This window comes from Ziziphus jujuba, chromosome 9 (assembly GCF_031755915.1).
Source record: "Ziziphus jujuba cultivar Dongzao chromosome 9, ASM3175591v1".
Lineage (NCBI taxonomy): Eukaryota > Viridiplantae > Streptophyta > Magnoliopsida > Rosales > Rhamnaceae > Ziziphus > Ziziphus jujuba.
Window position 1 is genome coordinate 12,568,110 of NC_083387.1, and position 24,901 is coordinate 12,593,010.

The 24,901-nt window shown below is 32.2% G+C and overlaps 2 protein-coding genes, 1 non-coding gene and 1 pseudogene across 4 annotated transcripts; 1 reads left to right on the plus strand and 3 right to left on the minus strand.

Moving 5' to 3' along the window:
• Positions 1 to 9,704: 9,704 nt before the first annotated feature.
• On the plus strand, positions 9,705 to 12,435 carry LOC107426954 (ADP-ribosylation factor 2-like; annotated as a pseudogene).
• Positions 12,436 to 12,963: 528 nt separating this feature from the next.
• LOC107426978 (uncharacterized) lies at positions 12,964 to 16,183 on the minus strand. Its single transcript, XM_060811562.1, has 5 exons — positions 15,790 to 16,183; positions 15,582 to 15,655; positions 15,160 to 15,209; positions 13,474 to 13,616; positions 12,964 to 13,378 (listed from the first exon to the last, which is right to left on the minus strand). The coding sequence occupies exons 1-5, from the start codon at positions 15,807 to 15,809 to the stop codon at positions 13,174 to 13,176; spliced, it is 492 nt and encodes a 163-aa protein (XP_060667545.1). The 5' UTR covers positions 15,810 to 16,183; the 3' UTR covers positions 12,964 to 13,173.
• Positions 16,184 to 16,504: 321 nt separating this feature from the next.
• LOC112492999 (small nucleolar RNA Z122) lies at positions 16,505 to 16,586 on the minus strand. The gene has a single exon (XR_003057416.3). It is a non-coding gene; the product is annotated as a small nucleolar RNA Z122 (small nucleolar RNA).
• Positions 16,587 to 19,363: 2,777 nt separating this feature from the next.
• LOC107426955 (probable carbohydrate esterase At4g34215) lies at positions 19,364 to 20,889 on the minus strand. Of its 2 annotated transcripts, XM_060811424.1 has the most exons (3): positions 20,756 to 20,889; positions 20,089 to 20,706; positions 19,364 to 20,000 (listed from the first exon to the last, which is right to left on the minus strand). In XM_060811424.1, exons 2-3 carry the CDS (start codon positions 20,668 to 20,670, stop codon positions 19,776 to 19,778), a joined length of 807 nt encoding a protein of 268 aa, XP_060667407.1. In that variant the 5' UTR covers positions 20,671 to 20,706; positions 20,756 to 20,889; the 3' UTR covers positions 19,364 to 19,775. The 2 variants fall into 2 exon arrangements, with proteins under 2 accessions (XP_060667407.1, XP_024933225.2); XM_025077457.3 differs by lacking the exon at positions 20,756 to 20,889 and having other exon boundaries at positions 20,089 to 20,746.
• Between the last annotated feature and the right edge of the window lie 4,012 nt (positions 20,890 to 24,901).

Genomic DNA, 24,901 nt, shown 5'->3' on the forward strand with positions numbered 1-24,901 from the left:
GATTTGATATGCATAATTGTTCTCCTAGAAGTGTACCAGTTACGAAAGGTGAAAAGTTTTCTAAGGATCAGTGCCCCAAGAATGATAGAGAAAGGATGGCAATGAAGAATGTTCGCTATTCTTCAGCAGTAGGTAGTTTGATGTATGCTCAAGTTTGTACACGGCCTGATATAGCCTTTGCTGTGGGTGTGCTTGGTAGATTTATGAGCAATCCTGGTCCTATTCATTACCAAGCAGTTAAGAAGGTCTTTAGGTATCTTCAGGGTACTAAAGATCATATGTTGACATATCGTCGCACCAACTCTCTTGAAGTAGTGGGTTATAGTGATGCAGACTATAAAGGTTGTGTGGATGATAAGAAATCTACCACTGGTTATATATTTATCATGGCAGGAGGTGCTGTGTCTTGGCGGAGTGCCAAGCAGTCAGTGACAGCATCCTCGACTATGGAGGCAGAATATGTGGCGTGTTATGAGGCTACCCGTCATGCAGTTTGGCTACGGAATTTTATCCGTGATTTAGGAGTGGTTGACTCCATTGAGAGGCCTATTATGATGTATTGTGATAATACTGCAGCGGTGTCTTTCTCCAATAATTTAAAAGGTACTCCTGGTGCGAAGTACATTGATGTGAAATATTTTGTGGTAAAGGAGAAAGTTGAAGAGGGCCTCATTACTGTTGTTCACACGCCGACTTATAGCATGGTGGCAGATCCACTGACCAAGGCTTTACCGGTAGGCATATTTGAGGAGCATGTGTCCCGTATGGGATTGTTAAGCAGTTGAGACTGCTGTGGGTCAGTGGGAGTTTGTTATGTTTTCTGTAGTAATATCCATGTTGAGAATTATTTATTTCTTTAAATATTTTAATACATTGATGTATGTGGATCATTATTTATTTATGAGATGATTTATTACACATATTATTGCTCCTTATATTTACAGGCCTGTTGAGACTATTAGTCTATGTATATGTGTATGTTGATCCACAGGTGCCATGGTGAATCCCTACTATCTAGTTTGGGTATATTGTTGTATCCTATCGATACGCAATGTGCTTGAATGAAATGGTTTTGTGTGTTGGGGGATTGCACATGGTTAGGTAAATCTCTACTGCCTAGACTGAGTTTATGGCATGCAAAGTGCTCAGTTGAAATGGTAACATGTTTTGGGAGATTTACTGAGAGAATCTCTACTGCCTAGTCTAGTATATTGTTGTGCCCTGTCGGTATACTATATATTTGGATGAAATGGCATTATGGTTCGGGAGATTCTATAGTAAGTGAGTTTGGGTTATATGATGATGATTATGCAGTCCAAGTGGGAGAATGTTGAATTAAATTAATATTTGTGGACTTGGCATAATCAATTACTCACTTATAGGGCCTATTTATGCCATTAATGGGACTGGCTTATTTTATTATTTTGTAGTAGGGCCCTTGGTCACACACTCTCTATAAGACTCTAGTTGGCCCATTGGACTGGAGGACCAACTCTCTTTATAAGCCCAATGACTCATCCATATTTTTCCTAGTATAATTATATTATCAAATTATTATTATTTTATGTGTGTCAAAATTAATGGATAAGTCTGACTTGCAGAGACTATTTAAAGGTCTAGGGCAAGCAAACAATTGATGCCATACGGTATTTTGATATTAGGGTTTTCAGAGATCTGAGAGTGGTTTGAGAGTAGTGTGTCCATAGGCACTACTTTACATTATTTTCTATTTTGCAGGATTAAAGATCTAATTTATCAATGGCTGCGTTTGGAGGTTAGTAAATTATGACTTATGGAATTTATTATGTATATTTAGATCCATAAAAATCTAACACTTAAGACATTGATACTTATCCATACTTGGTCATTGGTACTTATTCAACTAGCTCTGACATTCCAGCTTGCCCATCGACAACAACTAAGCAACCCACTCTTGAATCCATCTTCATATGACAATGGTATCATTGAGGTTGATCGTTTCTTTAAGATATTTTATATTAATTAACAAACTCACTACAACTTAAAATTCTTTTTTATTACCCCATTTATGATATCATCGACCTTTTGGCAGCCGATGCTGCTGTTGTCTTGGACCCTTTAATCGGATGAAGATCTAAATGTTAGATATATATATATATATATATATATAGAAAGTAGTTCTCCGGTGCAGAACGTTCACATGCAAACTGCACCGAAAGGCATCGGCTTTTGATGCTGTCTGCATGCAGATTGTCTTAATCATAAAATATCCCTATATATATATATTCATATATTAATATGTTGTGAATTTGGCGTAATTAATAACTCATTTACAGAGTTTATTTGTGTCATTAATGAGACTTGACTTATTTATTGGCTTATGTATTAGGGTCTTTATGTACACACCTTAGTTGACCCATTAGATTACAGAATCGGCTCTCTTTAGAGGCCCATTTGGCTTATCCATGTTTTTATTATTGTTATATTTATTATTAAATAATTATTTTTATGTGAGTTAAAAATAATAGATAAGTCATGTAACTTGTACATGGCTTCAATTTTTAAAAGGCTAAAGTTTTATTGAGAAGGCGAGTGAAAAATACATGCCGTATTTTCTTTACAGATCTATAAAAGAGGAGTTAGAGAGCAATGTATCCATTTTAAGCACTGCTATTACATATTTTTTGTTTTGCAGATTGCAGATTAATTTTATTAATGGCTACTTTTGGAGATTAGTGATTCTGAAATTAATTTGTTAATTTAGTGGAATTTAATATGTATGTACGATCTGTGTTTATTATATTTTCTCCAACAATTGGTATCACAGTCGACACATGATTAAATACCATGATCTATCCATTTTGTGTTTGTTCTATTGTTGTGTGTGCGTATATATATATATATATATATATATATATATATATATAGGCCGTTGATATGTGATCCATATAAATATTTCATTTTATTTTTCCTTCTCTAAATTTTGTATATTTGGAGATTTTGAATTGTTATGCTTGATTGGATATATATATATATATATTATTATATATTCTATGTAGTTGTTGTATAATAAGTTTGTTTATGATTTTTTTGTGAAAATCTATTTTTTGATAAAATCATGACCTAGGTATTGTTAAATAATATTCTTTGTATGGAAGGGAATAATTATAGGGCTTTAATTTTTTGGTTTGAAACAAAGAAAAATTGTGAAAACCATAAAAGAACTCGTGTGTATACAAGTTGATTGTTCTTTAGTTTTGGGTTGAAATTGACAAAAATTGAACTTGGACTCTGCTTGCTCATCATCAAATGATTGGACCGCCACTGAAATGGCAATCAAAAAAACCTTTTTTTTCAAATCGGATCGAAAATGAGTCGCGCAACTCATTTTACAGCAATTAGGTTGACCCGCTAACACAGTTGGTTTTAGAAGAAGGTCTAAATGATGTGTCGTTTGGCATTACTGATGTCATCATGATGTCAAACTATATGTCGGCCTTGCTGACATCAGCATGGCATTAGACAACACAATGTGGGCATTCTGCTGATATAAGTATGATGACATAGCATGATGTGTATGGCTGATGTTAGCAAAATCCTTCTGATGATGTCAGTTTATCGACATAATCATGCTGGCATTAGCAATCAATACAAAATTTTAATAAATAAATAAATAACAAAAAATAACAAAAAAAATTCCATTCCAAATTTTGGTTTAAAGCACATATGGTCAAAATTAAATATCTTTAGTTTTCCTTAAAGATGTTTTGTATCTAGTTGGTATACTAGTATAAGATTTTAAGTACTCATATATCGTGTCATTTATTTTTTTCTACATTATGCCTACCAATATGATATGTGTTCACATAGTAAATGAAATATTAGGTTCCTAGCTATCGTAAGATTTAATTTTATCTAGTTAATGGGTGTCAATATAATATTGGCATAGTGGATAGGATGTTTTGATATTTACTTATGTCATGAAATTACCAGTATATTTATTTTCTCTTACTTGTTAATGAGGGTCTATATAGATGATTAAGCTACTCTATTGGTGGTTTTTGCTACTTTGTAAGACGATTGGAATGATAGTGGAAGTTGATTAAATGCCATAAATCACAGATTCTGAATTGCCCTGTTGATGACTCAGTTCAATGCATTAAATTATGGTGATTTGGTTAATTGTTCCTGATATGTGTATGAGTATCTTTAGTGTTACAAAGACCCTATTAATATTTATATTTTGTATTTTATGTTGAGGATCTAAAAAATAGTAATCGCATTATTTTATGTTCTGAATGCTTTATTATGTTCACTATTTTCACAGCTAATGACACCCCAAATATTCTACCAATGACCACCATGATAAAGTTAGATATGAAAAATTATTAGAAATAGAAGAAAACTCTAGTTATGAATCTAACCTTTAGGAAATTGGATATGGCTTTGGATATAGATCCACCAAATATGCCAACCGATGAGAATAATACTGCAGTTAAGAAACTGTATGAGGATTGGAAACATTCTAACAAGTGTTGTATGATAATGATGGAGAGCTATATAAATGAATTCACATATGCTAGTATTCTAAAGATGGATACTGCAAAAAAGCTTCTTAAAGAAATAGGAAAGAAGTTTATTAAGTTTGATACGAATGAGAAGTATCATTACTTGGATCTTTTGAACAATACCAAATATGATGGAGTTAAAGAAGTGAGGGAGCACATTATTTTACTTTCCTTTTATTATAACAAGCTTAAGGACCTTAAGATGAACATCGAAGAGGTGTTCTTGACTTATTCTATAATGAGGAATCTCTCGTCTTAATTTAATAATATAATGTCAAATCTGAATACCAAGAAAGACGGATGCAACTTAGAGAAGTTGACTGTCATTCTTGCCAAGGAAGAGGATAACATTCAGTTAAACAAGTTGAGGTTTGTTGCTATGGTATCACATTAGTGGGGCAAGTTTAAAAAGTTTTTCCAGAAGAATGGACAAAAGTTTAAAGGCAACAAGAAGAAATTTTTTGGTATGAAATTTAAAAGAACAAGAATGATGCTTATCCATAGGAAAGAGAAGAAAAAGTACTTAAATGGAAAGCGCAACTATTGCAATAAGATTGGATATAAGAAATAGGCTGTTCAAAATTGAGAGGAAGGCGAAAGAAGAAAGATAATCTCTTGATAATTGAGACCAATATTATTGATGTACCTATGAATACTGGATGGTTGGATACTAAAGCAATAATTCATATTGCTAATTCATTGCAGTGGATGATAAGTCAAAGGAGGTTAACCAGTCTTGAGCAGCATGTTTACATGGGAGATATCTCAAGAATGAAGGTAGATATCATGGGAGCAATCAAATTGAAGCTTACCACAGAATATTTTTTGGAGTTACAAGAAGTTTCTTATGTACCTTCAATAAGAAGGAATTTGTTATTTGTTTCTTTTTTGGATAGTCAGGATTACAGTTTTTTGTTTAGTAATAACAAAGTTGAATTATATAAGGATGTTAAACTTGTTGTTTTGGAAATTTATGTAGCAATTTATATCAATTAGATATATTTGCTAATGGTCTTAATTCTTCTGTTAATTCTGTTATTGCTCCTATTTTGCTCCAAATGCCCAAGAATTAATGATAATTCCTCAATATTGTTGCATAAGCATTTGGGATATATTTTTAGACACAGAATGGAAAGGTTGGTGAATGATGGAATACTTCCTAATGTTGACTTCTCCGACTTGTCAACTTGTGTTGAATGTGTGAGGAAAGCTAACTTCCAAAGTTAGGAAGGATAAAATAGCTAGGTGTGGAGATGTTTTGGAGTTAATCCACATTAATATATGTGGACCTTTCACACCAACTAGTTTGGATGGTTATAGTTATTTTGTTACCTTCATTGATGACTTCTCTTGTTATGGACATATTAAGTTTATCTGTAAGAAGTCAGATTCCTTGGTTGCTTTAAGGAGTTTAAGGTAAAAATTACGCTTCAAAAAAATGAAAAGTTAAAGGATGTAAAATCTGACAGTGGTGGTGAATTTTACAATAGATTTGACGAGATTGGATAGAACCCAAGGCCATTCACAATTTATTTGTATAAGTACCGCATTAATGCAAAGTATACAATGCCTGATACTTCTCAGCAGAATGGCACAAATAAAAGAAAAAATCGCACCTTTTTAGATATAGTGTGATGCATGTTGGGAAATTCTCGTTTGCTAGATTAATTATAGGAAGATGTTTTGAGGCCAACGACTTATATTCTAAATCAAGTGCCAAGTAAATCTATTCCTAAAACTCCTTTTAAGTTATGATCAGAAAGAAAGCCTAACTTGCACTATTTTCAGTATGGGGTTACAAAGTTGATATCCGAGGCTATAATTCCTAGGTTAAGAAGTAAGATCCTAAATTCATTAGTAGTTATTTTGTTAACTACTATATGGGATTTAAGGATTTTAAATTCTTTTATCTATCTCATACCATCAGGATAGTTGAATCAGAAAGAACTGTTTATTTTGAAAATGATTTTGGATTTGATGACAGTAATGGTCCATGGGAGCTCCAATTCAGAGAAAAAGGTATTTTCATTCCTTGTGTTGATGTTCTTGATAATGATATTATTAATCCAATCATTGATGAGCTAACAGTCAATTAAAGTAAACCCGTTATTGAATAATAGGATGTACCCACTGCTACAGATATTGATGTGCCTTTGAGAAGGCCACAAAAGACTTGAAAATCTGCTATTCCTGATGACTATGAGGCTTATCTATAGGAGCATAAGCTTGACATAGTGATAAGTCGGATCTAGTCACCTATGAAAAAACCATAAGTAGGTCACATTCAAATTTTTGGTTGGATGCAATGGAAGAGGAAATGAAATATATAACATCCAATGATGTATGGGACTTGGTTGTGTTACCAGAGAGTAGCAAACCAATCGGATGCAAATGAGTATTTAAGACTAAAATAGACTCTAACATTCAAGTGGAGAGATATAAAGCTAGACTCATTGCCAAAGAGTTTATTAAGAAGAAAGGAATTAATGAAATAGAGTCGTTCCCTCCTATATCCATAGAGGATTTTTTTAGAATCATTATGGTGATTGTGGCTCATTATAACTTGGAATTACATCAAATGAATGTCATAATTGCTTTTCTGAACGGTAATTTATATGAGGCCGTTTATATGGTTTAATCAATTGGCTTCCAGCAAGCAGAAAATGATAATTTAGTTTGCAAGCTTAAGAAGTATTCTTATGGTCTTAAGTAGGTTTCGAAACAATGGTATATCAAGTTTGATGAAGTGATCACCGAAAATAACTTTAAGGAGAATGTTATTGACATGTGTATATATATGAAGGTCAATTAGAGCAATTTCATATTTCTGGTATTGTATGTTAATTACATACTTTTAGCTACCCATGATATTGACCTATTAGCTTAGACAAAATAGATGGTGTACAACCATTTTGATATAAAAGATCTTGATGAGGCTTTTTTATTTATTTTGGGCATCAAGATTGCTCAAGGGATTAATTATGTGTCACAATTGTCTCAGAGAACCTATATTGATAGAATTCTTAAAAGGTTTGATATGCACACTTATTCTCTTGAAGATGTAACGGCCATAAAGCTTAAAGACTTTCTGAGAACTAGTGTTTTAAGAGCCTATATTCTTCTACAGTTTGTAGTTTTATGTATGCTCAAATTTTTACATGGTCTGACATAACTTTTGTTGTGGGTGTGCTTGGTAGATTTATTAGTAATCTTGGTCTTATTCATTATCAAGCAGTTAAAAAGGTCTTTAAGTATCTTTGGGATACTAAAGATCATATGTTAACATATTGACATACCAACTCTCTTGATGTAGTTGGTTATAGTGATGCAAATTATAAAGGTAGTATAAATGATAAGAAATCTACAATTTAGTATATATTTATCGTGGCAGGAGAAGTTGTGTCTTCACAAAGTGCCAAGCAATATGTGATAGCATCCTTAACTATGGAGGCAAAATATGTGGCGTTTATGAGGCTATTCGTCATACAGTTTGACTTTGAAATTTTATTCATGATTTAGGAGTGGTTGACTCCATTGACAGACATATCATGATACTATGATAATACTGCAGTAATATATTTCTCTAGCAATTAAAAGATACTTCTAGTGCGAGATACATTGATGTAAAGTATTTTGTAGTGAAGGATAAAGTTGAACAGGACCTTATTATTGTTATCCACACGCTGACTTATAACATGGTGGTAGATTCATTGATCAAGGCCTTACTGGTAAGCAAATTTAAAGAGCATGTATCTCGAATCGGATTGTTGGGCAGTTGAAATTGTTGTAGGTTAGTGCGAGTTTATTATGTATTCTATAAATAATGTCCATGTTAAGTATTGTTTATTTTCTTTGAGTATTGTATTGTTAAGAAATACATTGACATATGTGGATCATTATTTATTTATGAGATATTTATTACACATGTTGTTGCTCCTTATATTCATTGGCTCATTTGAAACTTTTAGTCTATATATATATAAATATGTATGCATGTGTATGTTGATTTACAAGTGTCATAGTGAGTCTTTACTATCTAGTTTGGCTATATTGTTGTATTTTATCGACACAAAATATGCTCGGATGAAATAATATTGTATGTTGGAGGATTGCACTTGGTAAGGTAAACCTCTACTACCTAGACTGAGGTTATAATATGCAAAGTATTTAGTTGAAATAGTATCTAGTTTTGAAAAAATTTATTGATAGAATTTCTATTACCTAGTCTGCATATTGTTGTTGCATGTCGGCATGCTCTATATTTACATGAGTGATGTTCTATTTTGGGAGATTCTATAGTAGTGAGTTTAGATAATACATATGTGATGATGATTATGCAGTCTAAATGTGAGAATGTTATATATATATATATATATATATATATATATATATATATATATATATATATATATATATATATATATATATATATATATATATATATATTGTATAGACTTGACATAATCAATAATTCATTAACATGGCTCATTTGAATCATTAATGGAACTGACTTATTTACTAACTTATACAGTAAAGCCCTTGGGCACACGTTCTTTATAATATTTCAGTTGGTCTATTGGACTGTAGAACTAATTCTCTTTAGAGGCCAATTTAACTTATCTTTATTATTATTATTATTATTATTATTATTATTAAATTATTATTTTGGTGTGGATTAAAAATAATGGATAAGTCATGTAACTTGCACATGACTTCAGTATTTAAAAGGCTAAAGTTTTATTGATAGAGCAAGTAAGAAAATATACACTATATTTTTTTTAAGGTTATGAGGTTTTATTGATAGCAAGTGAGAAAATTTGTATTTTCTTTAGGGCTTTGAGAGATTATTATGCAGATATGTAAGAGAAATATTAGAGAGCAGTGTATTCATTATAGGTACTGTTATTAGGTGTTTTTGGTTTTTCAAATTGCAGATCAAGTTTATCAATTATTGCGTTTGACGGTTAGTGATTTTGAAATTAATTTATTAAGTTTAATGAAATTTAATGTGTGTATGATCCATGTTTATTATATTATCTCCAACATCAAAAGGCCAAAGATTTTCCTAGGGACCTTATTACCAAAATAGCTTATTTGGCTCCCGACCCCACAATGAGGGAGGAATTCCACATGTTTCTCTTGTTTGATGTATTTAATGTTGGTCTATTTCGATGAATCTTCACTTTGAGTTGTCCTAGTTCCAAGACACTTAGATCAAATGCAAATTTATTATTGTCGGCCAAACATATCATTGAAATAGCTCATCCGCCAAACATATTATTGAAATAGCTCATGAGAGAAAGACAACTTTCAAATCTTCGCAGATGTCAACCACACAACCAGCACATCGACTCAAAGCAAGCGATGACCTGTGAGCATTCACAAAAGATTGAAAGCTAGGTTGTTTAGCTTAGAATCAGCGTTAGCCAATGAACTTAATTTTTAGTTTCCTTCTTGGCTCAGACAAATTCAATTAAGAAGAATATTAATTGCCAAAGATTTGGACAATATCAAGTCAATTGAAGAGAGGATGGTGAGCTACTTTTGTCCTCTATCCAAGATGACATATCTAACACTGTTCTTTGGGACTTTATCATCATCATCATATATATATATATATATATAAATCACATATCATTCTATTATTTCTAACACTAAGCAACTATGATATCAAGCCAAACCATAAAATTTAAATAAATGGCTTGTAAATGAACTGCGGCCTATGCTATTAAATTAACAAGTTTTAATATGATGGCAAATCTAGGCCTACCATAACATTATTTCTTCCTGCAACTGATTCTTGCGTTCCATAGATCCTCCTCCATGTTATACTTTCTTTTCTATCCAAAGGGATATTTCTTCTCGGTTTATAGAACTTGTTTCTCTCCTGATAGTTTCCTTATTAATATTTTTGTTTCATGGGATGGGTACAACCATTTCTCGACTAGCGAAGAGGTTCTTCACAAAGAATGAAATGAAGATTTTTAATGGTGGGTCTTGATGCTTCCGGAAAATAAGCCATACTTTACAAGCTGAAATTGGGAGAGACTGTTGCAACAATACCCACAATTGGTATCCAACTCTTTCAGACGCTTTTTCCTTTGGTGTGGCTAACGCTTGTGGGTTTATCTCCTAATGGATGTCTTTCCTGTTTGCTTGCTTTCTTCCATGTCTAACTCAGGGTAGTGTATGCTTCATAATCGATGAGATAGTATGCATCAGAAAACTAATTTTCATTTTCTTAGCTGTTTCCTATAAAGTTGGAATTTTTTAATCGGCATCAGAAAAAAAACACCATCTTCATATCAGTGCAATACAATAATATGCATGTTTGGACTACCGGATCAAAAACTTCGAAAATTTAAGGTTATAACTTGGATTTTTGGATTTTATCAAAGTTGAGATGTATAAGAATCGTGAAAAAGATTAGATTTATATTTACTTTTTGTCTTATTCTTCATATTTTTTGTTGCCTAAAGTAAGAACCGGTCTATTGTTTATGCTCACATTTGGACCCCTATCTATAATAATCATCATACTCTAGTTTCAAGTTTCTTATTCAAACGGACCAATTCACAAAGTTAATGATCCGTTGCCTTGATTTTACATGGAACAGGGTTTAATGTGGAGACAGTGAAGTATAAAAGTAATAGCATCACAGTGTGGGATGTAGGAGGACAAGATAAGGTACCAAGCTTGATTTCTTTTGCTTAATTGGCACCACTTGGGGTTTATTAATTCACTTCCTCTTTATTGATCTACTTTACGTGGAAAAGGAAGGAAAGCTATACCATGGATACTAACTCATGCATATACTAAGAACTGCCATTATATAGACGATAATCAGTGGAAGGTTTTCAATACCACGTTGGAGGGACGAAGGAATGTAGGGTAAATCTTATCTGAAGAGAAAAAATAAATGAAGAAAGCAATCACAAATTCTGGGATAGCTAAGAAAATGTGGTTTTCCTCTGGTAAACAGATTAGACCACTATGGAGGCACCACTACCAAAATGCACAAGGACTTTTTTTGTGGTGGAGAGTAATGACGGGGAAAGAGTCGCAGAAGCTCGGAATGAGCTTCATCGTATTTTAAACAAGGTAAGTTGGACTTTTGTGATAGGAAATCTGACGGCTGTTTTTGATGTTTTTGTTCTTTTTCTTGTAATATTGAATGAGTATATGAAGTTCAAACAGAGTTATTCCTTCCTACTTTTCTGCAGAAGGAACTAAGCAATGTGATACTCCTGGTCTTTGAAAACAAGCAAGATCTTCCAAATTCTATGCCTGCTGCTGAGGTTGCTGATAAACTCGGCCTACACTCACTCAACCACCGTCCTTGGTATGTACTAGCTTACCTAAATATCAACAGCATAGGCAAAGAAGTTGGAACTTATGCAGAGGCTAAAACCATTTTAACCGTTTGGGATTCACCAACGGAGTATAAATTGGTCTTATTAATTTTTCATGTGCAGGTACATCCAGCGTACTTCTGCCACTTCTGGAAAAGGATTCCATGAGGGTCTTGAATGGCTATCTAAGAATATTTCTAACAAGGCAGGATGATCCAGGATCTTGTATAGATTCTTCTGCTGAATATTGCAAACCAGAACCAAATTGGTAAGCACTAAAATACATAAATTCTTTAGTGGGGGAAAAATAATAATAATAATAATAATAATAAACTCTGCAACATGGTCCGAAAATGGAGTTGATGTGGAATTTCTCGTCCTTGTGCTCTTTTGCAGGCTATGCAGATGTAACAGCATTAGCCAGTTATTTGTATGCATGCAGTGCAGAAGCATATGATAGCCCATGTCTATATGCGCCTGCTATCTGAACCTGTACTGCTACACTGTTAACTGGAGCTGTTGATTTTTCTATTGTATCCATTTGAATTATACTAAAGTTTCTGACCGTCTGAATTTCACTGATAAAGTTACTTTAATCAACCAAATTGTATAGTCTCTAGCTATACAAATTGTTAATTTCAAGAAGAAAACTGCATCCCAAAACATTCATCCTGCTATTTAATATAGTTTGGCAGAAATGTTTATGACAGGAAATAATGCAACTCTTGTAAAGTAACATCACTAACAATTACACTTAACAGAGCCACTAAATTTGTTTACCAAATACAAAAGCAGCATACTCTTACTGGGTCCCCTTTCTAGGATTTTATGTTATATTAATTTGCCAATCAATAATAAACTGTCACAACATTTGGTATACTAAATTTAGTAAGCAAATTTGGCTCTATGACTCTAATCAAATGCAAGTACAGTTGCATTAAAACGGTAATATGACTACAGCTATAATTATAGATCCGCATCCATGACTACCACTAAGCAAAGAAATTTCTGGTTAGGAGTTGGTAAATTTCTGTAATAAAATGCAAATATACTAAACGATGCAATGGGGCCAAATTCTTTTTCTTTATACTTAATGAAAATAGGTCAAAAAATAATACATCGACACAAACAACAAAAGTCTTCAAAAATTAGTACATAAACAAACCTAGTTACAAGTTTTAGTCAGCCTGACAAAATTAATTTTTCAAAATTGCAGCATGGATTTTAAATATCTCAAATCAACTATAATGTTTCAAGAGCAGTCTATATGTCAATTACATCTCCATAGATTGAGATCCAGCTGAACCCTTCAATTTCTTCTCTTTCTTCTTCTTCCCTCCGTTTTTGTTCTTTGTTTTCTTTGGTTTCTCATCTACAACTGGCTGTGTCATCTCTAAGTGTTGACAAATGGCAGCCAGGGGATCCGCCTGGAAAGCAGGATGCTTAAGAAAACTGCTCAATCGCTTTCCTTCCTTCAATCTGGCAAAATGAAACCAAGTATTATTTTCACAAGATTCAAATATATGAAAGGCAAAATCTCAAGAGGGATAAAAACATGAAATTGGAAAACTGACATTAGTTTTTGCCTTGATTTGCAATTCAGCTTAAACTCATCTGGAGTAGGTTTCTGAGGTTCCTTCAACTCTGGAAGGAACTCTTTGAGTGAAGAGAGATCATATGCTTTTAATTTCTTCTGTCGGCTTCTAAGTCTCTTCTTCTGGTGAATGATATTACAAATATTTTAAAAAATTGATCATAATTCCTTGGTTAATAATAATGATTCAAAAAAATACGAAGGATTTAATTCAATAAATGAAATATTTCTTGTCAAAGTCTTTGAAATATAATAACAAACTAACAGACGGGCACAAAATTAAACAAATATTACATCAGATTGCAAAGAATCTTCATATTCCATAATATGGACCAAGGAACAAATCCACAACTCTCATGCTTCAGTAACTTGCCAAGGTTGTTCGGTGTCAAAATTACAAAATTAATTCATTAAACGAGAGTTACTATACTATTTGAATCCCTTCTAAATTTCCTAATATTTTTACCAGAAGCTAATAGTTGGAAAAATCCTCAGATTTTGAGGGATTTAATGAAAACTTAAATTTTCCACACCATCATGTAAGTGAAATAAATCCCCAGTTTTCCTTCCTTTTCTTTATTCCTCTTTTTTATCCCCTAAGAAGTAAATAACATCTAATCGATACACATCTATCCAGGCTTCAAACGACTTATCTTTCTTTACAATTACATGATAAAGAATCCTAGCTTGTTCATTTAGTATCTTTTCATTTCAATTACTTTTAGTGATAATGGTTCAATGTTTTTGTCCATTATATATTCTCCAACTAACAAAGCCGTAGTAAAATGATTGGATCTCAAAAGTCTGTATTTACATTGTTAATGGCATTTAACCACACAAACATGTAACTTCAATATTAATGGAGAAAAACTCACTTTCAAATTTAGGTCAAACCTTTAAATTTATGCTAAGCTTCCAGAGAAGAACTCTAAACTAACAGACATCACCTGGCTAGCCAGAAGTGACCCCTTATAGACCCACATTTGTGTATTTAGTACATAATAGAATTGCAACATATAGCTAGTTATCATTTTGCTTTGACATTTGACAAAAGAGTACTCAGTTATACAATCCACAAATATCCCAAGAAAAATGTTATTCCGCATAATCAATTCAAACACCTAAAGTATTATATAATAGTTTGCCTTCCATAGTGCTCTACAAATCAAAAAAAGATATCACTTCCTTGCATGGTACAAAATACCAATAACAGCAATACAGAAGAAGGAGAATGCAACATGAAATGCATATAAGGAAGACAAAAGGGATGATTCATTAACAATTTCAATGATGTTATCCTTTCCAAATGGCAAGCAAGCCTCAATGAGGAGATTTGCCACAAGGGAACATACAAATCCACAAATTCACCAACAGTGTACAAAAAAGTCACAAAGCAAATTAGCATCACAAGAAAGCTCAAAACTACTGAGTAAACATATCAAGATTTCCCTGCATTTAGTAGCTCTTAAAAATTCAACATATCATATGCCAAGATGAAAATTTTCAATATATCCTACACTTAAAAGATGAAAATTTTTGCCCCACACACGCACATATGTGTGTGTGTGTATATATATATATATATATATGGACAGTCCCAACTCCAAAACTGCAAAGACAAACAAGAAATTGATACAAAATAAAATAATGAAAACAAGATGCCGACCTGAGTGATAGACTTCTGTGCCTTCAAGGCAGCAACAGTATCTTTAACCCCTGCATTGTGTATTTGGAAAGCAGGAGTTTTAATAGGCAGTGGGAAAGAACAAATACATTTACATATTCGTAATTTGATATAATCAAAATAAACGCACAGATGTATTTAGAGGAGGAGGAAAAAAAAAAACAAAAAAAAAAAAGAAGGAAAATTTGTATTTACTTTGTTGCTTTACCAGTTTGCTGTTCATTAAGCAAAACATAAATCCAACCCAACTCATAATTTTCATCAAATACCCAAATACATTTTTGAAATTTCTCAAAAATTAATTTATTAGGCATCAAATATTTCTTACCATTAAAAAGTGTATGAAACAAAAAAAAAAACAAAAAACAAAAAACAAAAACACTGCAACTGAGAACCAGACTTACTTGCATAAAATTGGAGCTTCTTTTCAAACTTGCGGTCGGCTCTAGACTTGTGGTCGGCCACAGACGGCTCCAACCTACATATAATATTTAACCAAAAAATAAATAAATAAATAAAGGAAAACAAACTTTCCAAGCGAAAAAATAATGATCAACTATCTAGTTTAATTAGGAAAAACCACAAACAGAGCTAATATGTTTTGAGTATAACCGTGAGGTTGGCTTGCCCATCACTGAAAATTTTCAAGCTTCCAAAGGTTTTCCAAGGAAAGACACTCAAAACTAATCCTTCAGGCTTCGTTTCTCTAGTCTCTACCGTAGAAGCTGCTTGTACCGTTGTCGGTCTCCGAGAAAAAAAAGAAACCACCTTTTAAGTCGACAATCGATGTGGGCTTTTCTGGGCTGGGTTTAAATTCTTGGGCTACTCTATCATAGCCAGTATAAAGCCTTTTTATTTTTATTATTATTATTTTTTTTATGTACTTTATCACAATAAATAGGTTCCTAAATTATATTTATATACATACATATATATATATATATATATATAAAATATTTCACTCTAGATCACAAGTTTGTTTTTTTTTTTTTTCTTTTTCGAAAGAAAAGGAATTTTATTTAAGAATAAACAAGATGACAAAAATCCTTCTGAATGCTAATGATTAACCTGCTTGGCGTACCACTAGCAATGTTAACACGGCTCTTTAAAAAGGATACCTGCAACAAATGTAAAGGGAGAGTATTACAAACAATGAAGCATAAATTTTTTTGCCAAACTCCACATTATGAATACATGAAATCCATCTTTTATAACTTAAAAACAAAAATAGCAAGTATAATGATGGATTTTGGAAACAGAAACGATGGTGTGCCTTTAATGAAAACTTCCAAGTAAAATTAATACTTTATCATCTGTCTACATGAAGGTTGCGATCAGACTGACATGCAAATAGACAACTCAGCATTGCTGATGCATTTGATAATTATGTATTCGCATCATCTCCCAAAATCCAGAGTACGCAACTAAATAGGGGAGCAAGATAAGCTTCAAAAGCTCAACATGCCACATAATACCTGAAAGATGTTAGTACACCTAGCCTTGAAATTTTTTAAATTATTACATGAAATCCTATAAAATTTTCATTTGTAATTAAAAAAAAAAAAAGAAAAAAAAAAACATGAATAGCTATACTTGGAGCTCCCTTAAAATGATTTGAGCATAAAAAGAAATGATTAAGGATGTAGAAAACAAGAACCAGAAGACAATAACTAATACATAAATATTGATTATTAGAGCAATAATGGCTCAGTTCATTCTACGCAGAAACTCCACTTTAAATTGCAGATATAAAGTTAACTGAGAAGACAAGCATAATGAGGAAGGTATTAGAAAGATGAACAGCCTTAATTCTGCATGAGTTCTAGAGATAGAAATGCTCCGATAGTACAAATACAGAACAGAAGAAACCCTGTTTTCATTTGTTACAATCAGCTTCCAAATTTTGCTAAAATTATACTGTAAAGCACAGAAATAGAAACAGAGGGGAAAAAAAAAATAGAATTTTTTTTTTTGTTAAAAAGGTTACTCTTTTACTTCAACCCACAAAAAGATATATCATTCTTTGAACAATAAGAGATGCAAGATTCGAAATTTCAAAATATTTAACACCACAGGAAGCTTACTGTTTAAACACCCACGACAACATAAACAAAGAGAAAGAGAAAATTGGGGTCCTTGCAAATCGAAGCCCTAATTTTGCTATCAAAACCCTACATTTTGCAGATATAAATCAAGCCCTAATTTTTGCAAATCAAAGATACAGAAAACATATTGAACACGAAGAAGAAGAAATAAGATGAAGAAGAAGTGCAGAGATGCAGGGTAGGAGTAAGAATCAGCGAGAGAGAGTAGAGCTTCGGCGATGGAGGGTAGGAGTAAGAATCATACTAATCGGAGAGATGCAGAGGTCCGGCTAGAGACACCAGCGAGAGAGAGGAGAGCTTCGGCGAGTTTGGGACAAAACTGACTCAGGGGGAGACGGGTCTGATGTATCCTGCGTCAGTGGGACTGATTTAGATGAAATATTCGCTAATTGTATTATAATAAATAAATTTTGTTTTGAAAAATAAATAATTTTATTATATATTTGCATTTTGTTTATTAATAATACTATATTTATATAATTATTATCAGTTATTGCTTTCTTTAAGTTCATTAATTAAGATATATATATATATATATACACAAATACACATTCAATACTTTTTGAATTTCTATAGTTAAATTGCTAATTAATGTATTAAAGAAATTAGTCCGAAAGTTTCAATAAAATTTTATATATATATAAATTTTTATAATTTTTATAAATCTTTATTAATATTTAATAAATTTCAATATTTTTATAAATAATTTTGTATATTAAACATTTGATATTTATGTGGATATCAATATTTAAAGCCTCGAGCTGAACAAGCGATCAAGGCCGAAATTGCTTATTTTGGGCTCCATATCAGGATTTAAGAGGACGCTACCAAACCAAGTTTAATGTTGCCATGAACATGTTGCTTCTCCTGGGTGTATGCCGGCCCCCCAGCAACCCCTCTTCTATATTAAGCCGGACCTCAATAGATAGGTGACATGGTGACGAACTTGCGTTTCCTGAATACATGTTAGAAAAAAAAAAAAAAAAATACAAATATTCTCATGTACTATAAAAGGTGCACTTATGCTAGCTACCTATATAAATGGCCAATCTTATTACTTTTTTCATTATTATTTGTTTTAGTAATATATACATGCCGGATTTTTTATTCCCCGATCCCAGTTCAATCCCGATTTCGGTCCTAAGTATTTATCTCGAGCCTATCCTGCGGCTCCATTAGAGGCAGTGCACTGCTGTTTTCGGGAGAAACGGTAAGATTAACAGAGTAATCACCACTAGAAAACGAGCAAGAAAAAAAAAAAAAAAAAAAAAGGTTTTCCGGGTGGTTTTCCTAGGAAAGTGACAGATGAACTGGAATATATATATATATTGATATATTATGCGTTTGGTGTGGATAGCAAATCTAAGAGAATCATATACTCTTCTGAGCCACCAGGTCCCAGCCGGTATTGTGTACTGCAGGCAGGACTGTTTTTCTATGTTTTCTAGTTTTCACCCTATAGCTTGTCCATGTACCACGTGAATTCTGAATACCACAGATTTCCCTCTATATATGCTCATGCACGCTATATATATTACTGTTGTCCATGAAGTATTCTATGGATTATTTTACCAAAAGAATGAGGAAGAGCGGCGCATTTTACTGGAAGAACGGAAATGCGGCGTATTTTAGCAGAAAGAATGTAAGCTTGCCAATGTACACAGGAGAAAGAGAAAAAAAGGAGGGCCCACTGGTAGTGGTGCTAGCGAGGCTGGAGTGAGGTGTGGGAAAAAAGCCTTCCACAGCGGTGCGTCGTGAAAAAAGACGGGTCAACTCTGGTTTTACCGTCCAAGTGGAAGCCTGGTATTAAAAGATGCGTTTTTTATTTAATATTTTTTTACCACTTTTAATTTAATTTTTTTAATATTAAATATAATAATAAAGTTAAAATACACCTCATTATTTTTGTAAGTTTATGATAAAAAAGTTAAAATAGACCTTATTATTTTTATAAATTTAAATATTCAAGCAGTAGCTTCAATATTGAGTACTCAAAATTATACCATGGGAGCACGAGTTAGTATGAATTCGAATTATTCGGATGTTCAAAATTTGAATAGGTTAAATTGTAAATTAGATAATTTATTAAACAAATTAAATATTCCTATAAATTATTAAGTAAACATAGTATTTATGATTTCAAAATTTATTTTGTGACAAAGTGCTGATGCCAGACCATAAAGCAGTTTGTACCAAAGCTACGCTTAGTAAAATTCAAACCATGATTTCCACCAACTAAATACAAAGGCTAAACCCTTTTTTTTTTTTCTCCTTTTCTTGGCTATAAAAACAAAACAAAAAATAAAATTTGTTTTGATTGTTGAATAAGTTGCTAATTTAAAACAATCAAAACTCAAAAAGGATTAAGAAAATGTCAATTATTTATATGGCTTCAGAATCTATTTTGAATAACTCAAATCCTCAATCCTCTGAATCAATCAGGATGAACAATGACGATGGAGGATGGAATATTTGCATCGGGTTATAACTTTTTTAAGCCGAAGAAAGTGGAGAAGGTTTTGGAGGTTCAAAATGTGAGAGATAGGCGTGAGCCAGCATATGGCCCAACTGAACCTGAGCATGTGTGGTTAGATGGAGATGATCATCATTCAGTTGCAATCCCTTCGCGTCCACGCACACTACATTGTGGACTTGCATACCCAATTGCGCTTCCCTCACTCTGTCCATAAACTTCGCATCTCCCGATGCAATCGCAACCTTTGATTTTGAATACCAAATATCAAATAATTATACAGTCAAAAGCAGCAATCAACGAATTAAGAAGATCGATAATAATTAAACGAACCTGGATAATCGGAAGCGAAGGCAGACCAAGATCCTCACGCACATTGTGAATCAGCCTCTCCATGTTCGCCTTGTAAGCCTCTGCATCATGCTGAGTCGACGTGTCGCTCTCTCCTTGGTACCAAAGCAAGGCCTTGATCTCTCCTCCATCTTTCACGCTCTCTCTTGCCCTCTTCACCATGTTCTCGTACAGGTGCTCCCCACGCGCCCACTCCTTGATCGCTGTACCACCTACCGCGCACGGCACCAAACCCACCAGCCCCACGCGCTCCCTCACCGCGTTGGCGAAAGACATCCCCGGGCCAACCCCGCAGGTCTTTTTGCTGTCGATATCGGAATGAAGGGGCGCGTGGGCGGTTGCCCAGTGGAGCTTGGCGGTCAGGCGGAGTATGGAAGGGTTAGGGTGACACTCCGGTGGAACGACGCCGTCCCAGTGACGTGGGTGGTGATTGGATACTCCGCCACGGCCTGCCATGTTGCTCTGCCCGGATAAGATGAAGATATGTTTGTTTGTTGCGCTATCGATCGGATTCGGCGATTGTATCTTGTCTGTGTTGTTGAGTTCCGAGGCTGGAATTTCCATCGCAGCTGGGATCGATTTGGGGGTGGGATTGGGTTTTGGGTTTTTTTTTTTTCTTTTTTTTGGGGGGGGGGGGGAATGAAATGAATGTGGAAAATGTCCTCGGGAAATGTCTTTAAATCAAATTAAATTTCGGTACAGTGGAGTATTTTGACAGCAAACAAACAATCGGGTCCTTATTTTTATTCTTGATCAGGATTTTGATACTAAAGTTTTCTTTCTGTATCCTAACTACTAATTATTTGAGTTTTGCTTTCTAAGCAAAGAAACTTTTGGGTCATACGGGCCTAGTGGACCTCATTACTTGTATATTATTTCTTAGGTCCATACCTCTTACCGAAAAGAATAGCACTTTTTTAAAATTTTGGTTCATTTGACGATCGGGAAGGTGGGTGTTCGGTTTCGGTTTTGGTTTTGGTTTTGGTTTTGGTTTTGGTTTTGGTTGTGGGGAATGAATGTAGAGCTGATTGGAGAATGTTTTAAAATAAAATTAAATTTGTTTATTACAAAAAACAAATAAATAAATAAATAAAATAAAATTGGTATCAAATCAACTTTGTATGGAATCGGATTCTGAAAGTAGTCAAACAGATAGAATTTGTATAGAGCGGAGTAGTTTGAGGCGCACAAAAGAGTCCTTGGTAGCTGAGTAGGTAGCTAGCAGGAAAGGTTCACACGGGTCGTACTGTAGGATCTTGATTATTAAATGGGTCCACCACCACCAATGGCAATGATTTGGGCTAGCAAATTGTTTGCTTTTTACCCAAAAAAACAAAAAACAAAAAATGATTCCCTTGGTGATGCAGGCCTAGGCCTGAGCATGTTCCGGCCCAGATCTGTTAAGGAAAAAGCACTATTATAATTTTGGTTGATTAGGTAAACTTTTTTCTTTTTCAAACAAAATATATATATATATATATATAAACAATAAAAGACATTTGGTAATATTTTTTCTCTTTGAAAATAAAGTAAAGAATTCAAAATTATTAGAAAGAGTGATACTAGATGTTTCTTTCTGGAATTCAAAAGGAGCTATGAAGTTGGAATGCTACCCAAATCAGGGAAAGTCATGGTCCTGTTCGTTGGGGATATCCTCCTTCAGGTTTCGTTAAACTCAATCTTGATGCTGCTACGAGGAATGAATTTTCTTCTCTCGGGTTGTGGCTCGCATAGGGATGGAATAGTTATTGGCCTTTGGACTTGCAAGAAGTGTGTTACTAATTCTGAGGTTGCTGAATCTATGGCGATTCAACTTGCTCTTCGTCTTGCAATTTAAGAAGGTTGGAATCACGCCATATGTGAAATTGATGCTCAATTGGTGATTAAAAATCTAGAGAAACCATTGGCTGATTGCCATCTTTGTTGAGAAAGCCTTAGTAACATCGAAAGTAAACTTAGGCTTGCTTTTGATTATTGTTAAGTTTGCTTTTGATTATTGTTGTTTTTGTTAGATATATAGATATTTTATGGACTTAGCATAATCAATTATTCATTTAGTATAGAATTTTTCAAATAAAATATCATTTCATCTAAATATATAACATACTGATAAAAATGATGGCAATGAAAAATATTCGTTAGTCTTCAGCAGTTGATAGTCTAATATATGTTCAAGTTTGTATATGGTCTGAAATAACTTTTATTATGGATATATTTAATAAATCTATAAGAAATCCTGATCCTATTCATTATTACAGTACCAATTAGACATAAAAGTGTTTTCAGAAAAACTAATACAATCAATCCTGACTACTATTTAATTCAAGAAATTTTGAAATGGCATTTTTTTTAATTATTAATCAATAAAAAATTAAACAAATAAATAAATATTTTTTTTTAATGTTCTTTTTTTTTTTTTTTTTTTTTTTTTTGACAAACGGGTTGCTCAATATGAGGTTCATATAACTCCAACAGTTTTATGTTGCTAGATCTACAAACGCGGCTGCCCATAAACTAGCTAAGTGGGGATTAGATTCTAGAACTTTTGGTAGAATTGTTTCTGGTTCCATTACTGGCATATTTTGCAGGATCGTTCTTATGATCCTTGATCATTGGTTTTTCTTGGTGCCTGCAGTGTGTTTTCACAGTTTGGGCCTTTTTTGGGTTTCAATGGAAACTCATTTCTTAACAATAACATCAACAACTATTACTATAAAGTTATATAAATTTTTTTTTTAAAAAAAAAAAACCTAATCTGCTTGTATTTTATTAGTTGAAATTTTAATATTCAATAAATATATAAATAATTGAAGCGTTATAATTAAACATAAGTCACCAAGTCAATTAGTTTGATATTCTCTTAAAAAATGCAAAACTTGATACTGAATTCAATTTTTAATTATGGTTTTGTATGAAAAATATAATTTTTAGATTTTTTTATTAGTTAAAAAGATTTTAAAAATATTTTAAGTTATTTTTGGGAAAAAAATTATTTATTTTTATTATTGGCCCATATAATCCCTAAAAAATACCAAAATTGCACATTCGTCCTTCATAATAATGATTTTTTAATGAAAAATTGTCAACAACTAATGATGCAACAAAATAGGATGCCGAGAAACCAAATTGTCAAAAAAAAAAAAAAAGTTTTAGTAGCCATAGTGCTAAATGTAATATAGTTTTAGAACTATACATCCATATATCCTTCTTTTTTTTTCAACATAAATTTATATATTTTTTTAAAATAATTCAATTGACAATAATTACTGATAATAACTTTTAAATTTTTAATTTAAAGTCTGATAATAAAATTCTCTTTCTCAATTTATTAAAGAAAAAAAAATGATTGTGTTATGAAAAATATAATATTAGATTTTATAGGTTATAAAATTTTTAACAATTTTAAATTACTTTTGGAAAATAATATTTTCTAAAAAATGTATTATTATTATTTTTTAAATAAGTTTAAAGAAAGTTTCTTTAAAATAAATATAATCACTTATATTTTTATATAATTATTAATGGAATAAATACTGTTTCTTTAAAAAATGTTTTCTTTTTAATTTCTTTTAATGTTTATTGCTCGTGAAATACTGTTTAGAATAGCTTTCTTTTTTTGCTTCTTCAAAATTGCAACTCGAGAAATTACTCTTATTTGGTTAGAAGCTTTTTGATGGCCTGAAATACTTTCAAAAACTGTTCAATTATTTCCATAAGTATTTTTTAAGCCTAAAGTTGAAAATAATTTTTCAAAATTTATACCAAATAAAATCTTAAATTATGTCAAAATTGTACCTTTGGCCCACTCAATTTTTTTTTCTTTTTATATTTTTATAAAATTCTTTATCAATTTACAGTTTTACCACAAAAATTATGACTGTGCCCCAACTTCATTTCTCTCCCTCATCAAATCATTTTGAATTTTTCTTATCATTTTACGTTTGTTTTTATTTTAATTTATTACCTCAATTATCTACATATTTTCTTTTTGTTTATGACTCATATGTAATCATAAATTTATTCTTAGCGATATTATATTTATTGATTTGTATCTTTAATATATTATTTATCTACAACTATAATTATTCAATAATTACACTACTTTTTAAAATTAACAAAATCAATTTTTTTTTTCCTTTTGCATCAAGAAATATGTTGATACATTAATAAAAAATTATTTTTATTGATATAAATTTATAATAAATTTGTTGTGAATTGTCAAATAGTTTTTGCCAAAGTATTGATAATTATATTTTTATCCTAAAAAAATTAGAGAAAAACGAAAGTTAAGGAAGCCCTACCTAATTTAGTAATTATTCTAATTAATTTAAGTATAATATAGCACAAATTTTTGCTTTTTTTATATGTTAGTATTTTTTAGACCACAAAATAAAAAATGATTAAATTTTATTATACAATGGTATCCCTAAATAAAAAATTCCTAAGTTCGCCATTGCTCCTACTTTAACAGATCTTTAGATGGAAAATGGACTAGGAACTAATAGTGCCTAAGAAATTGACTTTTTGGGATAAAAATGCCTAAAAAAATCAAAACCAAGTGTGCAACCAAAGTTCAAGGACTAACATGCAATTGTTTATTTTGTTAAATAGTTCACTTCCTAAAGTGGGTTGTAAATGTCTCTATTATAGTGTATTTTGGGATGATGAAAAAACCCACATTTTTGTGAACCTAATCTAAATTCAAACCAAGTTATATAGTCCTAACACAGATGCCAGATGCACTCCTATTAACTAAATCCTAAAATTTATCCAAAAAAAAAAAAAAAAAAAATCT